Here is a 22,546-nt window from a genome sequence, read left to right as displayed (position 1 = left end):
AGGGAGGGTGGCTGCTTCCCTGGCAAGGCACGAAATAGGTCACTCCGTCCCTGGGCCATGGGTGAAACAGGGAACCAAGCCTGAAAGACAAGTTAGCTAGGAGCAGTCCTGCATCAGCTGCTGGGGCTTGCAGCCCACAAATGGGGCAGGCGAGGAGGCATGTGCAGGTGGAGGTGAGGTGCAGGGATTTCTGTTAAACACCATCAGTTCTTCCTTTGGTCAACCATCCCCTTCCTTTCTCCTGGGAAATGCATGTCTGAAGCCAGGGAGTGATGCTGGGTGGAGATGGTGGGAACACAACCGGGGAAACCACAAAGTTGTTACGTGATTCTTGGGGTGGAAGGCAGCCCATGTTATTAACTAGCAGGCAATTTTAGCATGAGTTATTAATATTAGTTGTTTGTAGTGGGAAGTAGTGCCTGGGGGCTTGCATTGCCCTAATCATGTAACAAAGCTGTGTTCCTCACAAGTCATCTCCTTCCCATCAACCTCTCTTTGAAAAAGAAAGAAAAAAGCATTAAGATTGCACAGTCAAGCCCACAAAAACTGGGAAAGGAGACCGGGCATTAGGCTGTCCTGCAGTGCCACTGCTTACACCCAGCCAGACGAGTAATGCCAGCAGCACCTTGGGTCCACGCTGCCTGCTCTTCCCCCATGGCTCCCCACTTCATCCCCAACCCCAGCAGGTCTGGCCTTAGCCTTACTGGTGACTTTGGTGTTGTGGTGGTGGAGCATATTACCAGTGCATTCCCTCCTTTGGGTAGTGGTGGTGGTGGGGTGCTGTGGTTTTCCCCTGCCCCTCTAACAAGTGCTGCGTATCTCTGTTGTGTTCCTTCAGGTTTGGCAAATTGCAGCTCTCCCAGGAAAACTAATTTGATGAATTCACAGAATCACTATGATTGGAAAAGTTCTTCATCAAGTCCAATCATTATGTAACTCTTCCAGGAGCACCATATGCTTGACCACAGTTTTTAAATACATCCAGGAATGGGGATTCAACTACTGACCTGGGCAGCCTGTTACAGTCTTTGAGAATCCTTTTGGTATAGAAGTTTTTCCCAATGTCTAACTTACTTAAACCTTCCCTGCTGTAACTTGATGCCATTTTTCTCTCGTCCTACCAGTTGTGGCTTGTAAGAAGAGACCAACACCCACTGGCTCCAACTTTTTTTTCAGGGAGATGTAGAGAGTGATGTCTCCCCTCAGCCTCCTTTTCTCCAGACAAAACAACCCCAGCTCCCTCAGCCACTCCTCGTAAGATGTATTGCAAATTCAATTAATTCACTTCCAGCCTTGGCACTAAAGCAGATACTAAAGGTCAACAGCATCTGCTAATTTTAGATGGTACAAACCACGACTGCCCTGCTATTTTCCTGAGGACTTGATATTATTTTGAGTTCCACCACATGGCAACATTGGTCCTCTTGTCCCTGGCTGCAGCCTTGCACATCCAGCTCCTCATGAGCCCAATCTCAGGCTAGACTGGAGGACCAGAAATATATGCTGCTACCCCAGCCTGTCCTCTAGCAGTGGTCATCTCTGCAACTGCTTTGGCCCTGGTGCCTGATTGTGCACCAGCTGGCATCACCTTCCTCTGCACCCTTGACACAGCGAACAAGCACTGGGATGAATAGAGGTAGAGTCACCACTGCATCTCCTGCCCTCTTGAAAGTCATCCTGAAGTTGATCCAGCTGGTGGAGAAGACACAACTGAAATCAATCATGTGGGGATGATTAGTGGTATGTCAGCAGGGTGCTCTACAACTGCCTGAAGAGAAGTTGGTTGTAGTGAGGTAGGTGTTGGTCTCCTCCCAAGTACATAGAGATAGGATGAGAGGAAATGGCCTCAAGTTGTGCCGGGGTGGTTACGAAAACTGGAAGTGAGGAAAAAAATGTCTTTACTGAAAAAGAGTGGCCAGGCATTGGAACAGGCTGCTCATGGAGGTGGTGGAGTCATTGCCCTTGCAGGTATTCAAAAAACGTGTGGCCATGGTTCAGTGGCCATGGTTCAGTGGCCATGGTTCAGTGGCCATGGTGGTGTTGGGTTGATGGTTGGACTTGATGATCTTAAAAGTCTTCTCCAACCAAAATGCCTCTGTGATTTAAGGAGCCGAGAGAGGGACTGGCAGTCCAGGCATGTTATTTCCTTTATTGGAGCTGGTATGCAACTCTGCTGATGCTTTGTTTAACATAATGCTAAACCTTATAGCAGCCTCCCAGTACCTGAAGGGGACCTACAAGAAAGCTGGGGAGGGACTGTGTACAAGGACTTGTAGTGATAGGATGAGGGGTAAGGTTTGGACATTAGGAAAAAGTTCTTCGCCATGAGGGTGGTGGAACACCGGAAGAAGTTGCCTAAGGAGGTGGTGGAGGTTCCATCCCTGGAGACATTCAAGGTCAGGCTTGATGTAGCTCTGAGCAACCTGATCTAGTTGGAGATGTCCATGCATCCTGCAGGGGGTTTGGACTAGATGACCTCTAAAAGTACCTTCCAACCCAACACATCCTATGATTCAGTGACTCTGTGAGTTGACCTGTGTGACATTGCATGTTCATTTATTTCTCCACCTGGCACCCCTCAGCAGTTGCTCTTCAGAGAGAAGGCAAAGCCCTGTTCTACTTCCCCGTCATGTTTTAAACCACAACCAAAGAGAACTGAGGGGCTGGGGCAGCAAAGGGAGGCCTGCGAGTTGAAGTGCTGCGCAGGCTGACTGCAGCCAGGCTCCCAAGCTGAATAATAAAAAAAAAAAAACAACAACAAAACAACTCCCTCCCCAGGGAGGTATTTTAGAAGCTGAAAACTAAGAACTTAAGTACAAAGGCTTTTGTGTTTTTATTGACATTGTAAGAAACTTTTTTTCCTTTTTTTCTTTGTTACAAAAGAGCTAAGTGGTTCTGAAAGCAGAAGTACAGTTCATATGTACACAGTGCTACAGACCCTTCAGATCAACCTAAGGCTCGAGAAACATCAGATCGTAACTGCAAGGTTTATCAAATGAAGCCCACTAAGGCCCGTTACAGCCCAACACTATTCCTACGGTACATAAATGTATTTACACATTTTGTTGTTTGCTTTAAAAAAAAAAAAAAAAAAAAAAAGGATTACAAGCTTTAGTAAAAAAACCCTAAAAAACAAACAAAACCAACAACAACAACAAAAAAAGTCAAAGCAAAACAAACAAACAAAAAGTAAAAATAAAAAGAAGACATTTTTATCTTACACATCTGCAGGACTGACAACAGTAACTGTTCCATAGGAGACATTCCACCAACCCAAGGACAAGAACACGTGAATACCAGAGGTTCACAAGACGTTGGGACGCTATTAACAGTGGTATGTGCTGCCAGCTGAGCGGCAGCTACAGCTTCATCGGGAACATTTGGCAACACATCTTGGTCCCTCTCTTTTACAGGATCAGCACAAAGTAAGGCACATACATTGTGAGGATATAAACACTGCTGGTCAGAAGGATGAGCTGTTGCACAAGAGGCGTGGGCGAGCTGACCGGTTATTTCCTTGAGGGGAGCGTGGGGGGGAGCGCTGCCCGGAAGTGAGGGAGCCAGCCAGCACCTGAATGCACGTACCATGGCAGGTCACGCTGCAAGGAGGGACCAATGTCATCTGCCGTGGGGATGTAGGGGGTCGTTGTACTCCTGCAATGGCTGGATGGGCAACCTCATCTAGTGTGAGGTCCCTACCCATGGCACGGGATTTGGAATCAGATGATCCTTGAGGTCTCTTCCAACCCTGACAATTCTGTGATTCTATGAAAGGCTCTCCGTAAGCCCACAGACTTCTCTGCAAAATCACCTTTCCTCCACTGAGGTGAACTACCACTGGTGACCCACTTGGTGGAAAGGAAAACTGCCTGAAGAAATCTCTGTGCATCACGCCCAGCTGAGCGTGGTAGGTGCACCCCAGGCCAACAGCAGCAAAGCTGGAAGTCATCCCCCCCACGACCCATTAGAAGAAAGGGTGACTTAAGAGTCAGGCTGCAGTGTTTCAAAAATAGGAAACTGACAGTATTTTCTATATTTTTCTAGTACCCTAGCTGAGCAGTGGGTTCCCCCTGCTACTGCAATGCCAACTGAGACACTTTGGCTCTGTAACTGGATGAGCAAGAGTAGAGGGGTACCAGTAAACCTGTAAGCAATTTTGGTGGGACTTTTCCCAGACTGACACACGTTGAGAACGAGGCTGACAAGTGAAAGCTGGTGCCATGTCCAAAGAGCCCAGTCTTCCTTACCAAAACAAAAGCAAATGCCAAAACAGGCTCTTTAGCATCAACCAGAAAAACATCAGGAGACGCTAAAAGCTGAAGTGACACACAACCCTAAGTGACACATCCCCTTAATGGTGAAAATGATAAAACCATTTGCACAAACTCTCGGGGGACGTGCTGGAATCTCTGGTTCTTTAACTTCACCAAATCAAAACAGGATGCCCTTCTGGAGCATGTGGTTTTGGCCAAGACATATTGTTGGCCCTAGACAGAGCTAAGTGAGTGACAAAGGTTTGTCAAATCCAGGAAGGCAAATTAGCGACTCAGACAGTCCCTTTAAGCCTTGAGCAACATGAATGGCTCCTTCTAAACTCTGATGGATCACATCTGTAATAGCTTCCCAGCTTCAATTGGACCAGCAAACACAATTATGACCTGGAAAACTGAGTTTTAAAAAAATAGTTTAGCTGTTCTTTTTTTACCAATAAAAGCCTTCTCTCCCAAGCCACCTACTCCCAAGCTGGTCATAAGTTTCCCTGTTGAAATTGTTTATAAACATGTAATTGATGGCTCAATTAAAGAGACAGCCATTTGTTACCAAGAGCCACCTGAAGCCATGTGTGCATGGCTGTTTCTCCCTGCGTGGGCTGCATCATAGTGCTGTGGTGTCAAGCATGGTCACCACAGCATCCCTCTTGCCCTGCATGCCTGCCTGGCTAGAGACCCCTCCTGACCCCAGCAGCAGGGCAGGGGCAAGGGCTGTGTACAGGCAGCAGGTCTCTCTCTGGGCATGCTGAACAGCAAACCAACTGTTCTCCACGGTCAGGTGTGGCGGATTTCCCATGCAGCTCAGGGAAGGGCTTCAGCAGGGCTGTGCAGCTGGTCATGGGCAAGGAGGTTGGGAAGTGAATGGAAAAGAATGGGACAAGGGAGTATGCATGCAAGAGACAGAGGAAAGAAGAAACGCTTGCTAAAGATACAGTGAAAGATAGGAGCTGGATGGTGATAAAAGCTGGAGGATATTTACATTTGTCCTGATTTTTGACAGTCCATCTCAGAGTGCAGATCACTTGGTATGTCCTGTGAGAAGCCCAAATTCAGCCCCAACACTGCATTCCTACAAAGTTTTCCTGCTGATTTACAGCTGCTGCTTCTGACTCTAACAGCTGTTAATAGCTCAGTGTTATCCCACAGCTTTGCTGAGGCTGTATTCCTACACATTCCCCAGATGCCATGCCCTGAATCAGACAGAATTTCACATTTTTTTACAATAAAAACGAGTGCTATGGCTTATGATTTCTACAGAAAGCACCTTCTGGTGCTACTCCTAATATCATCAGGGGTAAAGTTTATCTGTATTTCAAAACTGACCACACTCTCCATCCTGTTTGTCTAATCTAACAGCAGCTCCTTCCAGACCTTGAATCCATGACTGTAAGTGCTTGCACCACTTATACCCCACAGCAATAGCTTACAATTGGGATTTAACTAAGTTTGCAAGGGCTGGACTTGCATGCAGGTTCTAGGAGTGGATCAGCTTAAAACATGGTCTTGTAACTGTTCTTTACCCCCACCTGTTTTCCCAGGAGCACTGTGTTTTCAGGAGTGCAGACATGGAGCACAGCACCAAACATGCCAGAAAGGCTCATGCTCATGGAGCAAATGCCACTCACCTCTACCAGTGAGCAGCCTCACAACCACAGCACGTTGGTTACAGTCTTTGCTGGTGTAACTTGAGCCTGGGCACTGCCCCACTGGTTTGCTTTGAAATGAAATACATGTTGGTGTCACTGAGAGAGGCTGGGTTGGTCTTCTTGAGTTTTGGCTATCAGACAACACTTGCTGTTCCATTTCTTTCTTTGCTACTCCTAATGACAGACTGAAACCCTTGATTTTGTAAAGCCTGCATACAGTGGAAAATTGTTTAAGTCACCAGACTAAGTGCAACCACTTTGGTCTATGTGGCTAACCTGAGGACTGGGCTATTTGTTCTCTACCTGTTTGACATGCCACAGCCATGATGCCTTGGAAGCCAGAGCTGTGTGTTATGTCAACCAGCATGTCTTTTAAATCAGACAATCCATCCATGGAGCTGTATATGCTAAAAGGGGTGTACAAGAAAGTTCTCTTGGCAAAGGAACTGCTACTGTAAGAACCAGTGGCTCAGCAAATTATAACAACAATTTGCATTAAAAAAAAAACAAGCAAACCCAACAAAACAGAATTCCACAGGATGGAATATTGCAATTTTGTTGTCTTATGGACTGAAAGCCTCCATAAGATGCTGACCATCTCTCCATAAATGTGGTATGCACAGAAGGATTACAGACTGCCCAAATCACCAAACATGCCCAGAATTTCACTGTCCAGTCATTTAAAAAGAAGGTTGAAAACCAGAGTACCAAATACTGAAGCAGATGAGAGCTGGGTTAAGGACAGCTTTCCAGTCCTCTTCTTCCTCTGAAATGGATTAAACATGACACAATCCCAGCACCTTTACATGAGGCAGTGACAGCTCTGTGTGCTTACAAAAACCTTAAACATTTGCTAGGGATCAAAGAGCTGAGAGCTTAAACTTCTTAGTTGCTTTACCCTTCTCATTTCTTGTGCTCCATGACTCTGAAACTACAGCCCAGGGGTACCATGGCAGTGCCTTTCTAAACTGGTTGTCCACCACGTATCCAGTGCATCCAGAGAGGATTTCATTACTGTATGCTCACTTCACACTGTGCCTGCTTATTTTGTGCCTATAGGTTTAGGGGGAAAGTTGCAACAACAGTTTTCTGAGGCTTAGTTTTCTTTTGATTAACAGCAGTCATTTCATCAGACCTTTCTTTAAAAAAAATACCCCAAAACAAAACCAAACCAAACCATGCACTTCACACGTTTACATTGGGTTACAATTATAAACAAAACAAAACAAAACAAAAAAAAAAAAAGAGGGAAGCATACAGACATTCATAAAGGGGAAGAGAGAAAAGAGAGAAGGGGGGAATGGGTGTAGCAATACTGATTCAAAACTGAAATGGAAGACAGTTTCTCCCTAGAACACTTTAGGGTTTTCAGAGTCCTTATTCCATAAAAGGAATATACTTGAAACACATCCCATTTAGGTGAGATGAGATTGCTAAAATACATACACAACTAAAAAATATGAGTCTTTTTTTTAATCTGTTATCTCCTAAAGGTATTTTGTTGTTTGTTTGTTGTGGGGTTTTTTTTTGTGTTTCTTTTTTTTTTTTTTCTAATGTCTATTGCATAACAGCAAGAAACTTGCTTTCTTCTGCAAGTGAGGTCAACAAAGAGCTCATGTCCCCAATAGCCATGTTGGTTGTGCTTACAGGCATAGCTGGGAATGTAAGAGACGCTCGGGGAGTGGTGAGGCGTGAGGAATTGCGGGAGAGATTCTGAATGATACTTGGGCTCAGGGCTCCTGAAATTAAACTGACATGGTCCCCATCATCTATGATAGCATCAAAATCAATCTGCACACCTTCTAGGCTGTTGCTGTCAATGCTGTCAACTGTGCTTGACACTTGGTTGGCACCTGGGGAAAGAAGCTCGGATGAGTTTGCAGTCGCAGTCCCCTGCAGCAGGCAGTTGGCTTCTGAACCGAAGAAAGAACCTGTTTTGATAGCTTGGTGGCTATAGCCCGTGCTTTGGTCATACAACTGACCAGAGTAATTCTGCATGTTAGAGCAGAACTGCTGTGATTGACCTTGTATCTCCATCTTAATGGTGTTTACCCTGTATGTCTGGTCACCATCGCTTACATGTCCTTGTTGTTGTGCCAGGCTGTTTCTCGGCACGTTTTGGCGTCTGCTGCCGCTGTAATTAGAGCATGGCTGGTAACTTTTGGCCACCAACAAACCTGCAGGCTGGCTACCAAGGGTGTGAGACACTGGTGGACAACTCTGCGGCCCCTGATACAGGCTGCTTTGTGAGGTAGGACTAACCTGCCCTAGCATCATTTGACCAGACTGATTGACTCCCTGGTAATGAATGCCATTTCCAACTGGTTGGTTTTGCAAATATTCCTGTTCCATCATATTCCTGTTCTGCATCCCATTTGCCATATTGGTGGGTTGATCGCTGGATGCCATGGGATGGCCAAAATTTTGCTGGTTCCCACTCATTGGCATGTTGCTGCTTCTCAGCTTCTGCCCTTGAACCGCCACGGCACAGGAATTGTCCATTGCCCCAGACATCAATGCTTGCCTGCTGCCACTGTCATTGTAAGGCTTGTTGGGCTGCACGCTGAAGGAATTACTGCTGCCAAGAACCATGTTTGGCTGCAAACTGTAGGAACTATTGTTCTCCACCAGGTTCTGATAGCCATTCTGCTGGGCCATGTTGCTTCTCTCCAGGTTCTGCTGCTGAACCATCATATTGTTGTACAGTCCGAAGGCCCGAGTCTGCTGCACCGCCGAGCGCTGACCGCATTTCAGTTTTGAAGGAGACAAGTCAGAACTTCCTGAGCTTACTTCATTCCACTGAATGGGCAAGTCACTCTTGTTTGCCTCAGAACCTGCTTGCTGACTGCTTGGTGGAGAGGCTTGGTCAAAGTTGCTGGGGTTGTTGTTTCCTAACACTGAGCTGTGATACATTTTGTTGCTGTCTAGAACACTGTTCAACAAGTGGTCGTACATGCCCTGGTTCTGAGAATTCAGATACTGAACCACGTCATCTGGCAGGAGATCCTCATCATTCAGACTGCCACCCGCTTCCATCGTAGCAGCCTCCAGGGCGACGTTCTCACTGATGCTTGGAGGACAGGGGGAGCTGAAGCCACGGAAGACGCCACCCTCAGAACGGGTATAGTTCTGAAGAACAAGGTTGCGCTTTTCCATGGATGGATGTGAAGCAGGAGGGTTAAAGCTATTAAGACTGTTGAAACGCTGGACTCTAGGGACAAAGAGGTTGTCTGAGGCCATTCTTACTGGATCGCTGGCTCTCCTTGTCCCATTTCCTAGAGCATCATGAGACAGAAAATGCCTCCTGCTGTAACCATTTGCCCCACCATCACTACATCTTCGAGGGGCATTCACTGGAGGCAGTGGAGATACTCCAGACTCCCTGCAGTCACCCAAGAGTGCCATCCTTGTTTTGAGGCTCATCCTCTCCATGTTAGGCAGTGGAGTTGGTGGGGGTCCACCAGTAGCTGCTGCATATTTAGCTTTCAGCCTGTATTGCTGGGCTGGGGTGAGGCTGAGAAGACTTGGCAGGTCATCACACTGGCTTGCTTCACTGGAGCGCCGGGAGGCATCCGTTGAGATGGGGTCGTAGGAGTCTGCAACACTCACATTTTGTGGTCTTCCTTCTGCTTGGGAGGCGTCGCTGGACCTCCGGCTGGAGAAGCAAGGTGAGATTCCAGAGGACCTGCGGCTGCTCAAGTAGGCTGAACTGATTGTGCTAGTATTGCTGTCCCTCCTGTTCAGCATGTTCAACACAGTGATGTCCGTATTTGAAAGTTCGTTCCTGTTCGGCAGGATAGTCATGGATCCTCCTACACTGCAGCTGCTGTTTGACTGGGTACCTGCAAGTAAAACCCACAGGTAAAGCAACAGGCAGCACTCAGAAACTGGTACAGAAAACACCCAGTAAAGAAGTAAGGGGAGTACAGAGGAACAGCCTGAATCACCACAGCAAATCATAGTAGTGCTCTTTCTTGACAGAAGTTGGGATAAAAACTTTGTCCTTTGGTTAAAAGCTAATTCAGAGACTCAAGGGTACCATTGCAGCATGAATCCAAGCACAAAATTTACAGGCCATAGCCACAAACTGTCATCAGCTGGTGTAGCGCTCCAGCCTGCAGTGTGGCTGTGCTGACTGATGTGCCAGAAGGACACATCTGTAAGGGAGATTTTTATAGGCAAAATGTAATTGAACAGGCATTTGCATGGAATGGCAAAATGTACAAACTGGAGGCTATTCAAGGTCGTTTCTAAGATGTCTTGAAATAACTCCTAACAACTGCAAAACATCTTTGCTGGTTTCCTTGTTTTGGTTTTAAGTAAACAGAATACATTTCTTCATTTTTACACAGTTGTTTGTTTTTTTTTTTTCAGTTGGATGGGCTTCAGAAAACCTGAGCTGTCACTGCTGGGTGGAGCAAAGAAACATACAGGCACGCTGCAGGCAATGCAGAGGCAGCAGGGACATATATTTTTGGCAGTGAGCAGCTCCTTATATGAAAACAAATATGGATTTTCAGAGTTCAGCCTCACCTTGCTCCCACTCATGGATTATCTGCCTGCTGTAGCAGTAGTATCTGTACTTAAAGGATTACTTATATGTGTGGGAAGAGTTTATTTAAAGGGCAGCCCACCACATCCATGCAAAGGGTGCCTTGCTAAGGCCTCATGTGAAAGACTTCCATACAGTCATCTGCCTTGCCTCAAAGCAAAACAGGGTTATAATTATCTTGAGTCCAAACTTTCTACTGTAGGGAGTATTTAAAATGTGATGTGTGGCTCCCTTGCAGGTCTCTGTTCTGTGGGCTGTGGGGCTTCTAATGAAGGGATAAACAGAAAGTGATCAATTTACCCTTCTCACAGCTGCTGAGATTCATAAGCTGCACTACTCTTTTGCTAGGGTTGCAAGATTGAGCTAGCATGCAAAGAATTTAAGGACAAAAAGTGTTACCACTCCTGTTACGTGTGTCTCACCGTTTCCTATGAGAGGTGGCAAGGTCGGGGCTTTGGAAGGTGGAACGGGGTTCAGTCTTGGAAGCATTCCATTAACTTGTTTCAACCTTTCTAATTTCACTTGCTCCATCCATTTGGTCCCTGTCATATTCCTCCTGGCCTGTAAGCCAAGTGCTGTGGTGGCTGTGGAAATGGTAGAGTCCATGATTGGGGTTTCATCAATGACACTGAGGTCTCCTACACTACCACCACCGGTCAGAGTAAGCTCGATCCCATTGTTGGAATAGTTGCTGATGGGGGACTGTTCGCTGCTGCATGTAGACTGACCACCAGGGCTTGGCTGAGATGTCTGTTGGAGTGAAGTGAGAAACAAAAGAATGTGAGGATTAGGCAAACAATGTCAACAAGAGAACTTGCAGCAAATGCAGGTCTAGATAGAGCCAGAGAAAAGGAAACTTAAAGAACAGTTTAGCATTAAATGATGACAAATGGTCATTCATTCAGAGGACATCTGGATACTGATTTTAACTGCAGGAAATGCCATTGCAAAACTTAGGATTCAAAGCCACTTTACTGTCTTGCTGATAGCATAAATTGAATCTATAAGAGACAGCTTCTATCACAAGAATGTCATTTGTGAGCACCTCTGGGATAGATTCTCTTTGGGTATGCACTGTTCCCAACTGGAGCTGCAGCTCAATAAAGCAAATCAGAGTTCAGCCATCTTAAGAGCTCTAATTTACACTGCAAGGCTTGCAGCAAGCACACAAACAAACAAACAAGACTCCACTAACACTGGAATCTGGGTTTTTTAATTAGACTTGTGGCTAAAGGATGTATTTTCCAAGCTCAGGGCTCATTGTTACAAGCAGCGGTTGTCCTGAAATGTTGGCGTGTAATAAAAAAGGGACAAAGCACCAGTGCAAAAAGTACAGTATCACAGAACCATAGAATTGTTTGGTTGGAAAAGCCCTCTGAGATCACTGAGTCCAACCACTGACCCAACATCACCATGGCCATTAAACCATGTTCCAAATTGCCATGTCCATATCAGATTATGAGCATCCTGTGACTCCAGCAGCACTAGGGTCTAACTTGTATATCCTCTCATACCTTAACTTAAACCACTTTTGCTCTGATTCAAGAAGGCCATGATTTGTTAAATCAAAGGCTTTGTTTCCTTAGAAGTTCAGACTTCAAATATAAGAATTTAAGCACACAGCACAGGCTGCTAACCTACAGGGACATGAACCCACTGCAATAGCTGCTGCTTCTTAACTGGCAGCATTCTCTGCTGCTGAAACAGAACTCTTGCTATGGGGAAACATGGGTTTGGTTTGTTTTTCACAGTCATAAAGTTCTTGTAAAAGAACAGAAACAACTCTCTGACAAAGACTCAGATAGACTGACAGACAAAACAGACAGAAGTCTTGGATGCAGTATCTCACCGTAGGCTGTATCAGTGTGATCACAGAGCAGTGGGGAATGCATGTTTTGCTCCCAGGAACAGTTCCATATAAGTATTATTTAACTTTTGGGGCTTCTGCCTTGTGGTGGTTTTTGTTTTTTTCTTTTCCCTGCCACCCTGTGTTTTTGATGCACATTTTACTGACAAAAGCCAGCCAGCATTTCTGAGGTGGCAGTGACAGCTCTCACTTCCAACATCTGCGAATGAAGACACAGGTTTGTGGCACTACTGTACCTTCATACACCCCTGAGCTGTCCATTGAGATGCAACAATTATTTTATTATTTCTAACTTGAATGATGATACTTTGAATTCATGAGGCCACACTGTGCGAGTTCGTTTCCAAGTCCTTGGCCATGGCAGATTTGGTGGCCAGAACAGAAATAACAGTATCCAGAAGAGAGTCTGTGCTTCTGGACAATAGCTCCATGCCATAAGGAAGAGAGTCAGCAGACTGCTCTTGTAGCCACACGTCAAGAGCCCCAGTGAGGTAGGTTACAGAAGTAAGACCTGTAATGCAAGTATTTCTAGATGTGGGACAGGGAACATACATTTCTAGATGTGGAACACAGGAAAATATGAATATCTCATCTAGAGGGGAAGGTACAAAGACACTTCAAAAGACATTTCACCAATCTAAGCCAGATTGCAAATGTTCACAGCACATTACATTTGGGAATGAGTTTGATGGATTGCACATTACTAAATAAAGGAACGACTGGACAACAGGCAGAAGGCTAAAATAAAGACACAAATAATGTTGCAATAAGAAAAACAGCAGGAAAGTTAAAATGCCCTCACCTTATTACCCACTGTCCTTAGGAAGTTAGAACAAGACATTTAAGAGCATTAGACAGAAAAGACATTGGATTAGTTGAAAAGCAGAAAATATATCTTAATTCATACAAGCAATTAAAAGCAGGAAATACATAATTGTTTCTAGAAGATATTTTTCAGTGAGAAATATTGAACACTCAGTAAGCAATCGGCATTAACACACCTCTCCTGCTAACTTGATTCACATTAAAACCATCTCTGTTCAATGTGCCCCAATAATGGCACAGATTTACCTAGCTAGGCAAGAGGGAAATGGGATGTGTGGCATTGAAATCTACAGTGATTATCACCAAAGACAACAGCGAATCTCCTTGAGACTTCAGCAGGAGTTAACTCTGGGCTCCTGGAAGGTTCTGAACTCAGGATTAATACTCCACATCTTGGGAATAAGCCTTAGGCACAACATAACAGTAACTCATATTTCAATGAGTAATCATTTTGAATTGCTGCATGATTAACAGTATGAGTAGAATTTGGAGGGTTCATATTTGCAGTCCCCAAGGGTTGGGTCCAGAAGATCATAGACCCAGATGTGGGAGAGGAAGGAGTGACTGCCTTTGCTAGTTTTAACCCTTGTGGAGAGCACAGATGGCACATGAGAGAAAAGCTTCTTTATTGAAAATAGCACATCAAAAACGGAATAAGGTCCTTTCAGCGTTCAAAGCTCCATTGGTTTAATGCAATACATTAAGGTAAACCAGTGAAACGACCTGCAGAGACTCTTAATTCAGCTCAGTTTAGTTTAATTGGTATTAGGTTAACCTGCTCATGTAAGTATCAGATTAACATAAGAAATGACATCACAATAGAGATCAAGCGCTAGCAAAAGATCTGCTGCTTAAGAAAGTTGATTTATCCTGCTTCAGTTTGAACTGTGACTGACAACCTCAAGCCCTTAAAACCTGATGGTTTCCCTAGGTTCTCCAAAACCAACCATCATCCATATCACAGTTTTTAGTCTTTTGGATTTGGGTTTTCTGTATTCTGGTTTTGAGCCTGCAGGATTAACTTTTTCTAACTTCTGTAAATAGGAGAGTGCAAGAAAATGCCCTTCTGAAACTGAAAACTGTACATTTTTTAATACAGTGATGACCCCAAAAGATGGAGCTTTAAAAGAAAACAATTGTGAGAGCTGCCAACACTGCACTTGCTGCATATAGAACAGACTAGATTATTGGCATTTTCTTAGGCTTTCAAAACATTCTACAATGTAAATGAAAAAGAAAACCTCCCAGAACCTCGTCTTGTGAGCTGGACTTTACAGGTTTGAGCATTTCATGAAGGGATTATTATCTGGCTGCAAGAAGGAAAAGGCCAAAGGGAGCGGCACGGTGTATTGCATACCATTGGTTTCTCTGCTTTGACTGCTTTCACTTGGAGGCATTCTTCTCGCTTTGAGGTAGTGTTGCTGAGGTCCTTCTGCTCACCAATAGCACCCTGAGTCTGATGGCCTGGTGACCGGGTCTGAGAGTGGCTGCCTGGGTCTCTCGGTGGCGGAGGCCTGGGGTGGATATCTCCCCGCTGCTTCTTGGTGACGTGTGCCTCCGGCCCATGCACGGTCTTCACGTGTTTCCGGAGAGAGCTGGGGTCCGTGTAGCGCTTGGTGCAGCCCGGTATCTTGCAAACGTAGGGTTTCTGCAGAGACAGGGGAAACACTTAAATTACATGTAATTCCACATGGCACTCCTGAAGAGCTCCTTTGAGCACGGCTCGTGTTACAGCCGTGTGCTTGTTATCTAACGTATGGTCTCTACAGTGACTGCTCCTAGTCAAACCTATTAATTCCTCTTGGTTTTTAAGAACTGACAGTGGGCAGAGCAGCTCATGATACAAACCAGCACAGCTTTGACCTGTCATGGCAGAAGAGTCAACAGAGCTAATTTATCTTGAAGATTGGCCTAATTTTCTATCCTGTTCAAGGCTCTCAGATGTTTGATGTCCTGTTTCCAGTATGCCCAGTACCTGCTCCTTGACATTCAGAGGCAAACAACCTCTTCAAAACATTTTGAGACGTTTGCTCAGGCAGGATTATCTGAGGAAGCACATTTTTCCCTGTCTCCTCCAGATCACCAATATAATGTCAAAGCAGAGGATGCAGTACCATAAGCATCTCCACGTTCCAGCAATATATGCACTGGTGCTACTAGCATAGTTAATCACTTTCGTAAAAGCCCACTTCCTTTTATGTGAAATTCTCTAGTTCATTAAACAACGCAGAATAAAGTAAATCTCCTGTGTTATAGTTTAACAAAGACTTTTTCTTTCATTCTGAGAGGACTAGAAAGAAGAGCTGAGCTCTTCATAAACACTTACTTGCCTCATGAAAATAAGTATCTTTTATTACTGAATTGTTTCTGAGAAATTACTATTTTAAAGTCTTATACTAGCCCTCAAGAAAAAAAGAGACCCTCACGCAGAGTTCCTCAAAGGGGTTCTGTCTGCTTATACATGGCACTGTGGAGCTTTTGACAAATGCAGCTTTTTCATGGCCATCTAGGGCCTGAGCCTGCTTCCACTGATGTCAGCAGAAAACCCTCCCACTGACTTAAATAGGCAGAATAATGTCAATCATGAACAATTTAAAGTTGATGCTGAGCTACTGAGGCAGGTTTTCTCAAGATGCTATGGAAATTTAAAGTCAGTTATCTCTGTTCCACGTGTAAGGTGTATCTGCACCACGGTAGGTCATCTGCTTTTAAATCTGTCTATAGGTTACCTGCTTACAATCAAAAATGGCACTGTGAACTAGTGCTGAGTTGGGTCTGCACTTTCCACAGCATTCATTGCACTCCATCAGTACAGGCTGCCTGAGAACATTGGCCTGTTTCTTTGTGAAATAACGAAATGGGAGGGAAACTTTATTTGCCTTTGTTGCTGCACCTACCAGAAATGACGAACAGCAGCAGATTTTTGTTGGTGACTTCCTGATCTTAAAACACAGTTAGTGTGGGTCTTGTCTAGAAGGGACCTTACTCACCAACTGGGCAACAGATTGGTTGAGACAGTGAATGAAAACAAAGTTTGGTCAGTGATTGGTGAGACTTGGTGAACTTCCTTCTACCTTGGTGATAATACACAAACTGCTCCTGGGCTTTCAGTACAGTTGTTAGCTGGGCTGCCGAGAGCACACACTGCAGGGATGGGGTGAGATGCACGTCAGAGATGTGCAATACATGTGACTCCTGAGATGCTGCAGGGACCTGATGACTTGACCAAGATTAATGCTTTCAGGAGATTCTTCCAGCCCTAGTGAATGCCTGAGACAGATTTGACAGAGAGCTAGAGAAGGATACAAGACTTCTGGAAATGGATATAGCTGCTGTGGTTTCCACACCACACAGTCCTGCCCTTCCAATACTTCCAGGTTTAGGCTAGAAGTGAAGGATTATAGGGTCAGGTCAAGGAGAAGAGACTGGGCTCCAAGATGTGACAGTGAGATGATATGACTTCCTGTGTAACCCCAAATGGGGCAATAAAACAAGGACAAGGCATGAAGACGGTGTGATTCCTGAACAAGGGGGCAGCAGTAACAGGAAACACACAGAGGTGTCCCACTGGAAGTTTGGGAGATCTCTGACTGCCACGGCTGGTTTGCTTGAGAAAAATCAACTTCCCTCCACTGCATCAGGATAGAAAGAGAGAGTGAAGTAACCCAGAGAAGAAGGAAAAGGTGTAACTCATAACTCACAGGGCAACTCAAGTTTTCCAAACCCTGGAGACTTCTCCATAGCTGTCTGTAGTAGCCAAAAGAGGCTACTCAATGGAGGGGGAGCTCCAGCTAGACACCACCAGGTGTCACTACTGACCTAAGCGAGGGGACACACTCTGGGCATTGGATCAGCCCCTCAGCTCTGGAAACAAAAACAGTCCCAGTTTTCCAGGGAAACCAGGATCTGCCCTTGGTTAACATGTGTGTTGCCATCAGAGGCATCCTTCAAATCTGTTACACCGAATAAAACGACTGGCAGCCCCTCTAGGTCTGCATGTGTTGGTAAGAGCCATCCAGAATTTACACTCTTTCGAGGTTGCTGATGGTTTCTGTGCCTGTCTTCTGCAATAAATTTCTACAACTACACTGGAAGCTTGTCTGATGTTGAATTTTTTTTTTGTTGTTGTGTTTTTTTTTTTTTTAAGCTGTGCTTCCTTACCTCATTGGAATGAGTCCTGTTTTGGTGCTTGGCCCTGTCAGACGCGTTGGAGAAAGCTTTGTTGCAGCCTTCATGTTCACACACGTATGGTTTCTCTCCAGTGTGAGATCTCAAGTGCGTTTTCAAGTTTTCTAGTCTGGAGTAGGCCTTTGTACAACCTTCAAACTGCAGGAAAAGAAGCAAGCCTGGATTAACTGGACTGGCAGGCAACAGTAAAAGCTGACCAACAGACATTCAGAAATTTTCCAAGAAACTTTATAACCTTTCCCAGTGTAATTTATCTTCTGATTTGATGGATTTGCAATAATTAAGTAAACAGAGCTCTGTTTTATAATGCCTTTTGGGCCTTCTTTACCCTCTATATTTGGGGAAATGGGCCAAATCTCCCAGTGAATCCCCTCTCCTAAACCTCTTATCATATGGGCGAGGTGGACAATGAAGCAGGCATGGCAGTCTCCAACGAATGTCCGATGGACAAGAGATCAGGGAACGCAGCATCTGCATCACTCTGTTCCCTGCACAGCCCCAGCTCCCGCATCTGAGCCTGGAGCTCAGCTCCCTTTACTCACAGTGCATTTGTGTGGCTTTTCCCCTGTATGTCTCCTCATGTGGACCACCAGCATGTACTGGGCTTTGAACGGTTTCTGCTCCCGGGAGCAGTCCAGCCATCGGCACACAAACTCTTTCTTCTCACCGTGTATGTGGTCATTGTTTATATGCTGTTTGGGCAGAAGAGAGATTACAGCTTAAGAGAAACACAACATCCTCCTCAGCCCTACTCTAACTTTGCACTGGACAGCACTAGAGGCGCAGGTGTGAACCAGGACCCTGAGCTAATAAAGGATCATCTGTGCTCCAAAGCAATCATGGGGCTCGAATTACAGATCTCATTGGAAGTCCATGACTTTATTTCTGTTGACATTGACAGGCCTTGGATCAGGTCTCAGGGATACAGACTGTTAAATGGATCCTGGATAATCTCATGCACGGCACCACTTACGTGATTCACACTAATGCTTTCTTGGACCAGGGAAAACTTCCTTAAGTGCCACTCTAATATAAACATGGTTTATAAAGCCTTTAAAAACACGTCCTCCAACCTGAAAAATCAACAGAACTGCGAAACCAAGTTTCCATCCCATTTTTAACTCTCTCACTGCTACCCATGTTTTCTTTTGATAAATGCATTAGTTAGTGTACAGGTTGGGACACGGCAAACAAAACTCTACCCACTGAAGTGACAAAAAATTCTGAGCATCAAAGCATCCACCATGGCAGTTTTTGCCACTGCCAAGTATGGTTCTACCTGAGAGTCTCTGAGAGCAGCACCTGCCCTAGTCTGTGTCATCTAGGATGAGAGGAAATGGCCTCAGGCTGTACCAGGTGAGGATTCGATTGAGTATTAAAAAAAATTTCTTTACTGCAGGAGTAGTCAGGCATTGGAACAGGCTGCCCAGGAAGGTGGTGGAATCACCACTCCTTGAGGTGTTAGAAAAATGTGTAGACATGGCACTTCAGGACATGGTCTAGGGGGCACTGGGGTGTTGGGCTGATGATCGGACAAAATGATCTTATAAGTGTTTTCCAAACTTGATAATTCTATGATTCTGTGACCTGTGTGAACATATATAGACACAGGCTGAGGCTGTGCACTTTTTAGTCTTCCGGAAATGTAGCTTGCTCTGATCTCTTCACTAAGATCCAGTTCAAACAAAAGTATTTCAATATAGATTTAATTCCTGATAGTTGTGTTTCTGAGTAGAAACAGGCAGATGAATCAGGCTCACCCTCACAATTGGTTTGTTTTTTTGAGATGTAATTGTCTAAATTTTCTTTGCAGAGCTTCAGAAAACAACACAAGCCCTCTACATCTGCGTCAAGAGTTTATGGAGGCTGGAATTTCAGCAGCAGCTACATGATTCATCCTCCCAGCCTCTCTTGGAGAAACCCTGCCTCAGACCTTCTTCCAGAGCTGTGCCACTAGATGGCCGCATTTCTCAGCAAATGTGACTATTGCCATTAAGGTACCAGACAAAATCCTTCCAGAGTTCCTATCTGATCACAGACAGGCCTGAAATCTGCATCGACTCTGTAAGCAGCTCAAAGAAAACCAGCCGCATAGATACTCAGTAGTTCACACTAGAATGCAAAGAAGGTAATCTCCATCTTCCCTGAAGTCCTGAAAACAATCAGAAAACCAAATAAAACCACTTATGTTCACAATTATGCAGCATCACCATGGCAAACAGATGTGCATTGCTTATAAAAGATGACTGCTCTTTTTCTCTCTCTGAAACTTTATTGCCATTGCTTAGAAGTTGTGAGGGGGCACCAAGTGCATGAACAGAGCAGATGTGCTGGACAATGCACAACATGTAATCTGCAGGAATTTATGTTTCAAGTGCAGATCTCCAGTCCATTCCTACTACATATGCCTGTACCAAAAGTGTACAGATGCCCTGCTCTGGAAAATGGCATTGGAAGAGTACAATGTCCTCTATTTACTGAAACAGAACAAAACTCAAAGCATTAAAGTAATTCTTGACCAAATCCTTCTGTAAACTTTATAGACTACGAGTTATTTGGTTACACCTACAAGGCCAGGAGGGAAATGAAAACTGAACGTGTGATACAGGCTTTCCATTTGATACAAAAAATTCAATCAGTTCAGAACAGCACCTCCTTTTACCTCCTGCTGTGGAGACACTCAGGCACCAGGGATGCTCTTTCAGAGAAATTCTCCATAGGACACTTTTCTCTTTGTCCCTGCAAATGAGCTTGCTCCTTGCCCTCCAGACCTCTAGCCCTTATCAGCATGAGCATCCTCTAAAACCGGCCTTTCTCATGGGTATAAAACTCCCTCCCTAACTCCCTCCCCAGCCTGGGCTCGCTGCGGTGGCTGACAAAGCTTGCCCAGGATGGTGACTTGATCACTCACCTCTGTCACTCCACTTGTGATTACCTTCAGGTCACTGTACAAGTGTGTCCCTCCACACTTGTCTGCCTTGCTCTCTTATCCTGTCACTCCTTTCCTACTACCCTTGTTCTTCCTACAATCAAACCCCTCTTTGTGCTGCTTTCCCTCATTGCTCTGATGCTCTCAAGTAGCCTTTGAAAGCCCTCGTGCAAAGCCACCTCATTTTCATTCAACTTTTCTGCAGATCCTCACGTTCAGGTGAAACCTGAAAGAAACAAGCCCATGACATCATCTGCTAATCTGGGTAACTCCTTTAGCATTCAGGTGAAGTGCTCAATTGCTTTTTGCAGGGGTGTGGTATTTTAGCAGACCTATAAATATGCCCAAATACTGGAAGGCTGGTTTGAAAGAAGACACTTGATAGCCACTAAATCAGCACAATTAACAGGCCAACAGTAGAAACCAGCAGTGCTCTCAGGTAGGGAGATCAACAGCATTTGTCATTCTGACCACAGAGGGCTAGGCTCAAATGCCCTCACTCACACAAGTTATGATTTGAAAACTGGTCAGTCAGCTGCTGTGGACATATAGGTAGAACTAGAAAAATACAAACCAGGAACTAAACTTACACTGTGAGTTTTTGTCATTATCATTTGGCAGAGCTGATGTGCAATATTTACAACATGTTTAAAAGAAGAGGGAGGGCTCCAGGTGCAAACAACGGCAATTAAAAAAGTTCAGAAGTTTGTGAACCCTGGCATTCAGGTTCTTTGACTCAGATAATTACCTCTGGATTTTGCACGGTGGTTTTGGCTCCCTGGTCTCCATTATGAGAGGGAATGAATAGTTTTGAGCTTGTAGAACAAAGAACAGTCAGGAATAAGAGTATTATGCAAAGCAGAAGCTTTGGTAGAGTACAATAAGGATTTATAGGGTTTCAATTTATAATCTGTTTGTAACCTTATTACACCCATGAAATGTCACATTTCAGGGACTAGATCAGAAGGATTTTTTTTTTCTGGTGAAATTGAATTTTGATGCAGTTTCAGGCTGTGAAAAGGCTATTCTTTTAATTTCGTAGGCCCAAACCTGCAAGTTTTACTTAGGTTGGTAATCCTTATTACAGTAAATAGGCACGTGAAAGCCAACGATACTACTCCCCAGTGTCAGGTTTGCTAACACAAGGCTCTGAAGCACCAGCTCTGTATTATTAAGAATTTCTGACCTGAAAAAAAAAAAGCCCCCATTAAAAGCTCGTATTCTACTAGCTATCTCCCACTGCACACAGCTCCAAAAGGCTGCTAAACAGGGGTCATTTACAGAATACCAGTCACTTTCATGCCACTTCAATGCTCATTACCAGACTGCAGTCTGGCCTGGCTCATCGTCTTTTCTTTAAAAAAATGTTGCTAATATAATTCCGCTCCAAAATACCCTAAAATGAAGAGAGGGGGCTGACCTAAATACTGATTTTGGTCTCAGAATGCTCTGGCTTTGAAGAAGGCAGGTCTGAGATGGATTTCAATTCCAGAGAAAAACAAAGCCACCAAATTCATTGAAATTAAGGCTAAAAGTTAGCCTGTCATCTCTTCTAGGGAAGCTTGAAATCCAAAGCTAACAGGGAACACAACCTTCAGCATGCTGGAAGCATAAATGCCTACATGCTAAGAAATGATATTAAAAAAGGGAACACCTAAAATCACAAATTTTCTCATATAAACAATGCACGCTGTGCATGCTACTCCATAGTGTAACAGATGAAGTGAGGTGATGGTGGAGGTAGGATCTGCAATAATCTTAGTGTTCCATTTCCCTCCTCCACCTGTTTTTCAGAAGAAAGGAGTATCTAAGCACATCCTAGCTGACTGCTTGGTACCCATTAGTGATTCAGTACAGAAGCAAAAGCCAAACGTGCTCTCACAGTAGTCAAACAGCAGGAGGAAAGCCTCTTCATACCGGTGGAATGAGTTAGGAACAACAGAAAAAGAATGATTGTCACTGCTGCTGAGATTGCATCTGAAAGCTAAGTGTTCTTTGGTGAATAAAGTAGAAAACGTTGGAAAAATCTCCTGATTCTGCTTTCTAACCTAGACAAACTACCCTAGCATATGTTAAGAGAAAACTGGGAAGAGACCATGTTGCGTAGGTATGATGTGGGAACTCAGTGGCACAGTGGAAGGCATATCACCATTGCTGAAAACTGCTTTAATTTCAGTTCCACCCTGACAATTTCACACTTCTATTTTCTCAGTTATTTCCCTACATTTAAAAATTTTAAAAGGAGTTGCTAAAAAACTTCTCACTAAA

General features: G+C 44.6%; 1 protein-coding gene across 1 annotated transcript in view; it reads right to left on the bottom strand.

The window, feature by feature from the left end:
• Window positions 1-7,474: 7,474 nt before the first annotated feature.
• Window positions 7,475-22,546, bottom strand: part of GLI3 (GLI family zinc finger 3) — a 193,820-nt gene continuing 178,748 nt past the window's right edge. Inside the window, exons 10-14 of the mRNA XM_054384768.1 lie at window positions 17,892-18,041; window positions 17,323-17,487; window positions 14,519-14,809; window positions 10,892-11,219; window positions 7,475-9,759 (exon numbers count right to left, since the gene is read on the bottom strand). Of these exons, the coding sequence (XP_054240743.1) occupies window positions 7,475-9,759; window positions 10,892-11,219; window positions 14,519-14,809; window positions 17,323-17,487; window positions 17,892-18,041 (3,219 nt within the window). The remainder of the gene's footprint in view (window positions 9,760-10,891; window positions 11,220-14,518; window positions 14,810-17,322; window positions 17,488-17,891; window positions 18,042-22,546) is intronic.

The sequence above is a fragment of the Indicator indicator genome, chromosome 11 (assembly GCF_027791375.1).
Source record: "Indicator indicator isolate 239-I01 chromosome 11, UM_Iind_1.1, whole genome shotgun sequence".
Lineage (NCBI taxonomy): Eukaryota > Metazoa > Chordata > Aves > Piciformes > Indicatoridae > Indicator > Indicator indicator.
The sequence above is the reverse complement of the archived record's forward strand: the minus strand, read 5'-3'. Positions and strand labels throughout refer to the sequence as shown.